The sequence below is a fragment of the Schistosoma mansoni genome, chromosome 3 (genome assembly GCF_000237925.1).
Source record: "Schistosoma mansoni strain Puerto Rico chromosome 3, complete genome".
Classification (NCBI taxonomy): Eukaryota; Metazoa; Platyhelminthes; class Trematoda; order Strigeidida; family Schistosomatidae; genus Schistosoma; species Schistosoma mansoni.
Genome location: NC_031497.1, coordinates 25,230,913 through 25,241,312, shown reverse-complemented (window position 1 = coordinate 25,241,312; position 10,400 = coordinate 25,230,913). Strand labels below are relative to the sequence as shown.

Here is a 10,400-nt window from a genome sequence, read left to right as displayed (position 1 = left end):
TTCTCTTAAAAATAGTTGCATGTGCTTGTGTCAGCAATGCTGCTCGGACTCAAAAAGCTTGCTATCCGAAGCCTTTGTAAAGGTGAATACTGCTAGAAGGAGCATTTGCAGGCTTAATCGAGGCGCGTCAAACGGTACTCCCTCAATACAATAATTGATGTAGAGTTACCCCAGATAAGTCCAGAGTCGATTGACTTACATCGGTCAGCGGAGGAAGGACGGCTTACAGAGAGATCTGTTTGGAATAAAAGCTGAAGAAAGGAAGTTTCTTCTGTTATCCTCCCTCCAAATGGCAGCGGACATAAAACGCCTAGAAAATGTAACCGCAAGGCTAGGTCCGTTTCTAGCAGGAAAAACAACAACCTCACTAAAGAGGACATCAAAAACCATTTAGGATCCCACATTGCGTTGACGCGTCTTCGACTGCTACTCCAATGAAAGTTTATGAATGGGTACAGATCAGGAACAAGGATCGAAAAGCTAGTCCTCTAAACCGTGGCTCAGAAATTGAAGACTGATCATAGTGACTGGGCAGTCGTCTTTGATAGAGTCAAGGAGACTGAAAGCTCAGAACACAGAAAGCATTTTGAGTATGACAATGAGTTTATAAAAGAGCTGATGAACTGGTTAATGCCAGAGAAAATCTCTGCATTCACTAGGCTAGGTAGCCAAATGAATCTGAAACAGATTCGAACCAAGCTGCTAAAAGTAGTAATTAAATCTCCAAGGGAAAGGAACTTAGTACTAAATAATGGGCACAAGCTAAGTGAGTCTGTAAAGACTTGGCACTCGTCGTTGAAGAGCAGAGAAGCTGAGAAAGATCCAAAACTACGGTTAGATGCTGGCGAAAAGGACTTTAAACTTGTGAACTTCAGGATGGTCAAACCTCGGCAGAGAATGGTGCCGAAGCCAGTTTGGATGCAGCACGAAGGCATCCAAATGGTCTCCGGAACTATCGAACAAATCCCCAGACCTTGCTCAATAGGAGATAGACTCCACCAGGCCGAAACTAATCCATGGACACTATGAACTTGATTTTGAAAGTTTCACATCAATGAGGGCTGACGGGATCCAGAAACGTAATGGAGGAAGAGAAGTAGCTCTATCCACAGTAAATGCTATCCCATTTACCGTTAATGATAAAATATCCCAAGAGAATGGAACGTGCGAAATAGTTAGTTCCCACTTGAAATACAAAGGACAAGAGCTGCTGACTGATTTGTTCTATCGCAGTGCAAACCGTGAGGTGAATGAGGTCTTGCCAAACAGTTTCAACACTTGGTCACCAAGTAGTTGATGTTTAATCTTAGGAGACTTTGATCCACCTACGGTAGACTGGAAGATCTGAGGACTGGATTGTCAGAAAATTCCTTCGAACAGAAATTAGTTGATGCAGTTAATACATGTGACCTAGTGCGACATGTGAACGAAGTGACTGGGTACGACCCGGACTCCGAATCATCCTCACTAGTTCCCATATTAACACGTTACGAAAATGACGTCACAAACCTCCATTATATGCGCCCTACCGTAGTCAAAAGTGATCGTGCAGTTCTAGTCTTTGATTTCCATATGGTTGTCCATAACGAAGATGTGTCAGTACAAATTAGACTTAATGTCCGAGGAACTCTTCACTGTGGTTCAATAAGGAGGTTCTCGCTTTACAATCCTCCATCACACACGCACTGAACACGGTGACCCTTGAAAAACTCGGTGTCCTTGGTCTGCTAAATGAACGTGATATAAACAAATCCATGGGATCCGACGAAATGCATACTAGGTTACAAAGAGGACTGGAAAGTTTTTTCGTGAATCCCTGTAGCATATTTTTTAATCTACTTGTAATCCAGGGTTGATTATCAAAAGACTAAGGAAATGCTATGGTTAGCCCCGTCTTCAACGCAGGTAAGAGACATTAACCTGAAAACTATGAACCGATAGTCGTAGTTTTACTAAATATTATTCGGAAGAGGTTATTTAAGTATCTCGACGAAAACTGGTTTCGTTTCTAACAGTATCATGGCTTTAGAACAGGTTATTTATGTCTCACTAACTTTTCGGTACCCCGTGAAAGTTGGTGCGCTTTTATAGATCAAAAGTTACCGATAGATGTAGCCTATATTGACTTTGTAAGGCCTTCCGCAAAGTTCTTCTTAACCGGTTGTTATATAATTAATATCGGAGTTGGAGGCAATTTATTGATGTGCATATAAGACCGTAGATGGGTGTCGAGTCGCGATTGACTATGATCACCACTACAGTAAGACTACGTGCATAATAACGACTTGGATCCCTCGATAGGCCGAAAACCAGAAGGCTGTTATTGGTCCAGATACGATATATTTATTGGTGATCTCGTGGTATCGAACGAATACCGAGACGTACCAAAGATTACAGGCGAAATGGCAGAGCGTAAGAAAGTTCGCATGAACAAGATGGATAACGAAACGAAAAGTGCTTTTCATGCAGTTAAACAAAGCGAGTACAGTAAAACAATCACTGGTACAATTGATTATAATAATAAATTTTTCCATTATACCAATAGCGTTCTCGTCGTGAAAAGTAGGTCACTACAGGACTTCCTAGTTGAGTGTCAACACAGAGTTCAGATGAACTCAAAGTTGTCTAGCTGGGAAACCGTGCTTGACGGAGTGCCTCGGGGAACAGTTTTGTGGCCAGCATTGTTCCTCTTGTATGTAAATCCTCAGTTTTCAGTCATACGGATAGTAGTTGATGAACCTGTGTTAATCCTGACAGACTGCCTTCCAATGAAGGTCCATCTTCTCCTTGAAAATGTTCACTGATGGGGCTGATACCACTTGTTCGGGGAATGCGTTCCAGTCATTGACCACTCGATGAGAAAAACGGGGCCCCGCCCTTAGTTTATTAGATCGCGGTTTGTGACCCTTCTTGCTATGACCCCGGAGATTATTAGTGCTGGAGGGAGCAAAAAGGTAAGACATATTAACACCCAAATCATAATTAAAGATACGAAATGCCAGTATAAGGTCACTTCGTGTCCTACGATAAGATAAGGGGAAAAGGTTTAAACGTTTCGAACGCTCATCGTAAGGGAGTTTAGGAAGACACTTCACTACTTTTGTCCTCACACGCTGGACACGCTCAAGCGATCCTTTGTCAGACATGGACTAGCTGCTTGGAAACAGTACTCTAAGTGTGGCTTTACATCAGTGGGATATAAAATTCGAAACATCTCCCCGTCAAAGCATTTAAATGCTTTGCGAAGCGACCATAGCGCACGATAACTTTTGGAAGCAGGCGCATTGCAGTGCGTAGTAGTTTTCAAGTCGTGACTTATAGTTACTCCTAAGTCTTTACGTTCTTAAAGAGATTTATCATTAATGGTATAATGGTAACTACAACGGTGGCCGATGTGCATGGGCACACTCCTCCTGGAATAACCTTCCGAGCCCCAATCATAAGCCCATCTAACTAATCCGTCTAAATCAGCTTGGAGATGACAACGATCAGCCTCACTTCTTATTGTTCTCCAGATTTTAACATCATCAGCAAACAATAATGTGGACGACTTAAGCGATAAAGGTAGTTCATTAACATACAGAAGGAAAAGTAAAAGGCCTAAGATGGTGCTTTGGGGTACACCACTTTTGACCGGTTTCCGTTCGGACAGCGTTCCATTGACTCTCACTCTCTGTCTGCGGCCACATAAGAAGCTTCCTATCCATTCCTGTATAGCACCGGTTATTTCCAAGCTCGAGAGCTTCTGCATAAGACCTAATTGGGAAGCCTTGTCAAACGCTTTGCTAAAATCTATGAATATCACGTCGACAGACAGACAGGCCGTTATCTAGGGCATATGTCCAATCCTCTCTCGAATTGAGTAAGTTAGTTAAGCATGAAAGCTTGTTACGAAACCCATGTTGCTCAGGAGTTAACAGATTATACGAACCTATGTGACTCAGTAACTTAGCCCGAATTATCTTTTCAAGTAACTTAACTACTATGCTGGTCAGGTTGACAGGCCGGTAGTTAGATACGATCCGTCTCTGACCATCCTTGAATATAGGACTAACTATAGCGTCTTTTCAGTCTCTAGGTAGTTGAGCGCATGAAAGGGACATGTTGAAGAGCGTCGCGAGCGGTCTTGAAATAATGTCCGTATGATAACAGACTAGCTAAACTCAACTTATTTCCATTATCATATAGAAGAACCAGAGGCGATTTGATCACAGTATTTTATTTACTTAGTGCTAATTTCGCTTATGATATGCCCACACTTTTCTTGTCTTCCAGAACATGATTAAATGTCGTTGGCATCAATAATGATCTGAAATAGATTTTGAACAACAGTACACAGATAGTTGGGAGGTCATAATGTAGACATTGAAACCATTTAAATTGGAAGTTGCACCGGACTTTCACGTTTTGCGTTACTTAGTTGTTAGGTGGCAGCCAAATATGAGTGATGAGCTAGTACTGTTAGATGCTCAGTGTGCTTTCATTCTGGGACAACATCAACTGGCTCTTAAAACAATCCAAAAGTTGAAGGTAATAAAGTCTATTATATTTTATTTTTATTATAGTCGGGTTCTTCAGACGTAGAGTTGCAAGCTAATGTGCTTACTTATCAAGTATACATAGCTCAGAAAAAGTATGGAGTTGTACTAGATGAAATTCCTGAGGACACTGACGAGCCAGAGCTGAAGCTTCTTAGGCTCTTGGCTATGTACCTTTCGAAAGGCGTATCTGAGTATGTCTATATTCCATCAATAATAGCGGCAAACCTTTTATGTTGTTTCATATTTGAAGGAACGTTGCGCTTAAACAGCTTGACAAAATACTGGAGCAACATGTGGATTTAAACCAGAATGCGATCGTCATTGTAGCAACCATATATCTTCATTTAAACGTAAGTTAGTACTAATTCCTTTGTCTCACTTTAGATGGTGGAATATGCTTTGAAAACCTTAAATAATGGAAGCGACACTTACTGGTGAGTTTCTCTCTTAGAACAGTATTCAGTGTGGGATGTTGTAAGTCGGGGTCTCAGAAACAAACCTCTAGTTGGCAGTCCACACATAATTTCTGGCTTTTGAAGTCGTTACAGTTATAGTAGTTCCTAATTAAAAATAGTCGAGAATTACATTGTGCGTAATAACTATTTAAGACAATCTTTGAAAACAATTGACATCGTTCTGCAGTTTTTGGAATTTAACTTAATTACACGATATACACATTCGCAGTTTGAAAGTGATAGTATGTCTTCGTATTTAAATTTGTTAAAATACGATTTCATGTGAGGCTGGTCCACTAAAATCAGGGTATTCCTCATAATTTGGAATTCATTATACATCTATACGGGTTCGACTCATGCATTGTCTTACATTCCTTCTCAGTAAAAATTAACTGTTTCATTTTCCTCAGTCATTTCCATTATATGATCTGCTTTTTAGCTTTTATGCCCCTCGCTAATATTGTCACCAAGTGTGAAATGACATTGCCTGAAAAAATCCTGGTGTGGGAAGCAACTGTAAACTGTCCACTCAGCCATTGGTAGATTTCATGATCGTCTGATGACCAACACGTAAGAAACCCAACTTGCCACTACTTCGACGTAGTGGTGGGGCTCGCTTATCGTGATGAAACAACCAGGCACTACCGGCTGGAACATTCGTTTTTCAAGGTCCGACCATGCCAGACAGGTCGAGTGAAGAGCGGTATGACTAAAAGCAGCAAATCTAAGGTTCGAGGCGAAGTCGTACTATTGACTATACAGAGGTTTGGCGGCAGTAAAGTATTTCCATCAGAAAACCAGCATAATAGCGACGCTGCCTTCCTGCAACTCGATAGTTATGGATGTTTAATACTGTGACAAATAAATCAGAAAACTACAACACAATTATCATGTAAATAAGTTTTTATTCTTAGCCCTACCCCCTTTTTGACTTTGTAATGTCTACAGTAGTCTAGTTGGCCTCTGTCGTTTGTTGAACTGTCAACATTATTATAACCACATAAACATGTAACATCACTGTTATAGCTCGCTAATCCGTTTATTTTTCTCCTTATGGTCATGTAAACATAACTAATTTGTTTTGGATTTTATGTCCAGTTAATCCTAGTTTGATAAGTTTATTACGAAATGTTAGCATTTTGGACACCTAACAAGCTTAATACCTAAAGCCACCTTTCCTTTTAGCAATGCTTTAACAGTTCAGTGCCTACTCCAAATGAATCGTTGTGATCTTGCTGGCAAGGCTGTTCGACGTATGCAAACTGCGGATGAAGATTCTCTAGCAGCACAACTTGCCGCAGCTTTATACTACGTGAAAAAAGTATGTTCCTGGTAGTGTTGCTCAAAAAAAACATATGGACCCCACCATTTTACTTCGCTTTAAAAATGACATTCGCTTTTTTCAGGGCGGTGATCAGCTGCAAGAAGCCGTTCACATATATGAAGAACTTAAAGAAAAACATGGACCTTCAACTTTACTGTTAAATGGTCAAGCTGCAGCTTTGATGGGTATGAATAATTGGGTTGAAGCCGAACCAATCCTTCAGGAAGCTATTGATATGGTTAGTTTATTACTTATTTGTATTTCGGTGTCCAAAAATCATCTCTGAAAAGACAAGGTCAATAAACGAAAATATCTTCCATTTGCCCGTTTTTTGAGATGTATAACAGTTTACAGGTTTTATCGTAAATTCTCAACGCCTCTATTTTAGGAAAAGATAGTTGTTTATCAATATTTATTACCTTTAAATGGTCGGAGTGATATTTTAAAAATTTAAGATTTCATTCAGTAAGTAGTTTGATTCCGTATTGTTAAAGTACAGGGTTCTACTCATATGACGGTTATTAACTATAGGCACAATCATTACCTATGTGCTACCTGGAGTCCTCTGCATCTGAAATCTCGACTCAGATTGATCACACCGCGATTAGCTACAGCTGTTGTGGCTGTGTACAGGACTTCCGCTTCTGTTGCCGTGCTTATCTGAACTCTGGTCATGTCCTTGTTAGCGCTAATCCTATCTTACGTTTCAGTGGCCAACAAATTCATCGTCCTAAACGGGTAGATGTCAGCAAATTGGTTTCAGCTTCTGTTGTGACCAAATATCTAACCGAGCTATGTTCAAGGCTAGTTATCATCCCACGGAAAAGTATAGATGAGCATTGGTTGCAATTATATGACGCCTTAAAAGTGGCGAGTGAAGTCGCTTGCGGTTTCACGAAACATCCCGCTTATAAGCACTAGGTTTCTTCAGGCTTCTTACAACTCAATAAAGCCCGTCGGTCTACTCAGAGTGACTGCGTGTTTGACCATAAGCGAGGGTTGTTACGCAACAGAACTGTGCAAAGCTTTTGTAAGGACTGAGAAGCTTGGTGGTCGGAGCGTTCAAACGAGTTGGAAAGATTAGCCGCTTGTGTTAACTGCCAGAAGTTCTTTCAACTCGTCCGCGTCACTGGCAGCAAGAAGTTTGATGTGAGTGAAAAAGCCTGTGAAGCTGATGGGATGTCAGTCATTAACATCTATAGACATGAGAGCAAAACTGCTCTTATTATTTCACTCCTATGGACTAATTTCTGTCCTTTGTTGCTCTTTTTTATTTTACCTTCCACCCCCTATCTCTTTACAACCTCATTGTTATTATGTGACGCATATGTATTTAATGCTCTTTTGTTCCAATGGTTTTGTATTCAAATAAATAAATAAAAGTATGATATACTGAACAGCTTTATTATTGAGATGGCTGAGACACGTGTTACGTATACCCAACCACCGACTGCTCCGACGTGCAATGTCTTATGGTGTAGAAGAAGGTTGAAAGAAAGCTAGGGGCGGCCAGACCAAAACGTGGCACAAATCCATGAAGTCATTGACAATTGGACTGAGCCATGTTGGTAGGTGTAGACTGCCTGGTTGGGATGAGCGAGATGATAGCAATCGATGATTAGAGACCTTGAATGACATGGCTCAAAATCGTTTGCAATGGTGAAGGTGCATCCACTCTTTGTGTTCTCCCAAATTCTAATCTTCTGAATTTTTCATGTCCCTATCTTTATTCTCTTTCCAAATTTATTTCACTGGATTATACTTCTTGAATAACATCTTCAAACCCTAATCTATCGGATTGCTGCTTATACTCTTACTACTTCTACCACTATGGGATTTGAATCGACAACTGCATCTCTGTGCTAATGTGGTATGGCAACTCGAACTGATGTACGTACGTACGAAGTTCTACGTTTTGATTGACTGACTGTACAAGATCGTATTTGTCTGTTATTGTGAATTTTATTTTGGGTACTGTGGTGCAATTTTTTTTACCTCACTTAGTATCTCTGTTAGTACTAGTTATGATTTTTGATCTTTATAAAAAAGTGTATTATTAGCTTAACAATATGCAGATTAATTTTCCTAAGAGAATCTTATTCATATTATTGTATATGTATATTTGTTACATTTTCTAGGATGGTAATAATCCTGATACCATTGTAAATATGATCGTGGTTTATCATCATTTAGGAAAACCGACTGAGGTAAGGATGTTTAATTTTGGAAAAATCTTCGATTATCCATTGGTTAACTTCTAATAAATCTTCATCACTTTGTTTTTTTCAAAACAGATTATCAATAGATTGATATCTCAATTACGAGATTGTTGTAAGGATCATCCATTTCTTTTAGATTATGCAGAGAAGGTAAGAAGACTGTTCACTTTAAAAGATTTAATTAATTATATTGTTATTTTATAGGATGATGAATTTACACGTTGCGCAAAACATTACGCTCCAAGTGTATCAGGATAATGTGTTTTTATTCTGTCTGTTCTTTTATTTTGTATCAGTTTTTATGATCATGATAACTTGTATCTGTTTTCTTACTCTTTTTGTTTGTCATTTGGTCTAAAATAAAAGGGTGCTGATTATGATCTGATTCTTGTCTTATTCATTCTTTGATTTGGTCTTGAATATTTTGTCCTAAGATGCTATTTTTAAAATTTTCTATTATGAAGTCATATGAATTATTTCATTACCACAAGAACTATTGTTATATCTGAAGCGTTTCGAATTAACTAGTTAGCGAACGGAACAAAGACTTGTGACCAGAGACCGATAAGCTAGCTATTCTGACGCGTCCCAGACCCAGCTAACGAGAGTAAGAAGTCCAAGTTGGAAGCGGGGAAAATATATTCCGTAGCAGCCAGAAGCACAGCAATCGTAAGGGGAAAAATTAAATGTATATATATACAGCAATAAATTGGCCTTGGGTAGCATCACAAAATAGCACACTCAAAGATACAACAGACAAATAGCGTTTAAGATATTTTACAAGTGGGAAATACGAATCGAAGGTGAAAAGAGCGCTTTTTGCACGAAAACAAAGAAATTCAAATTTTCAAAATAAAATTACAAAAATAGGCTATTTATCAAGTAAGTTCTGGGGGTTTAACATCCCCAACAACTGTCAAGGTAAAAATTTAATTTTAATGGTTGAGATCATGAGTCAATTGAAGCTAGACCATCATGGAAAACCTGGAAATACTTTTTACTAAATTGTTCAATATGACTTTGTGGTCAATGTTATCGGATTTGAGTGTGCTGGCTAAAATAAATGTACTTTAAGGTTTTAAATTGTTTGGGAAAATCGTAGTAGGGTCGAAATCTACCGTGATAATGATGTAAGAAAGCTTCAGAGTAAGGTTTCGTTGTCAGTAATACCACATTTCATCAACCAAGTTTTATGCGTTATAGGCAATATACCAACACGATATAAGGGAAATGGTTAGAATTCAGTTCATTTAGGTTCGCTGTTTGTGTTATGTTTTATCAGAATACGAACGAGATTTAAAAGTTGACGTTTCTTGACTAATCGTATTCTCACTTTGATAACTTCTAGATCTCAGTACAGTGAAATATTATCGAACTTTTTGCGTACCGAAAAAATGCAGTAACATATAGAATGAAGTATGTTGATAATAAAATTGATAGTGATAACGCCTAAATCGTCTGTATTTTTTTATCGTCGCGAGTACAATGACTTACTGGAAGTGAATGAAAATAATCCAAAGGCGGAATAAGATAATTGTAGAGTTCTAGAGCGTGATATTGATGTGATCTGATCGGTATATGGATCCATTATGCTTGATTCCAAGAATTATTTTAAATTGTGAATAATAATCAGATGGGGTGCTGTAAATTTCCATTTTATACTTAAATACATTTTTCAATTTAATTCCATTTTAGATTACTGATGAATATATGTTGATTATCTAATTCTTCTAAGTTGGCTTTTCGGATAATTTTTTCCTCAGTTTCGTGTGTTTTACTAAGATTTAGCGGTAATGAATATCATAGTAATAGGTTTTTTCTCATTAAATCTAAACGTGGTCTGAATTTCCAAAATTGTGAC

General features: G+C 38.6%; 1 protein-coding gene across 1 annotated transcript; it reads left to right on the top strand.

Annotated features, from left to right (window-relative positions):
• Positions 1-4,440: 4,440 nt before the first annotated feature.
• Smp_169690 (putative coatomer epsilon subunit) lies at positions 4,441-8,918 on the top strand (the record flags this gene model as incomplete). Its single annotated transcript, XM_018799766.1, has 9 exons — positions 4,441-4,530; positions 4,566-4,732; positions 4,792-4,891; positions 4,926-4,975; positions 6,182-6,317; positions 6,403-6,558; positions 8,459-8,527; positions 8,615-8,689; positions 8,744-8,918. The coding sequence occupies 9 exons, from the start codon at positions 4,441-4,443 to the stop codon at positions 8,795-8,797; spliced, it is 897 nt and encodes a 298-aa protein (XP_018651522.1). The 3' UTR covers positions 8,798-8,918.
• Positions 8,919-10,400: the final 1,482 nt, after the last annotated feature.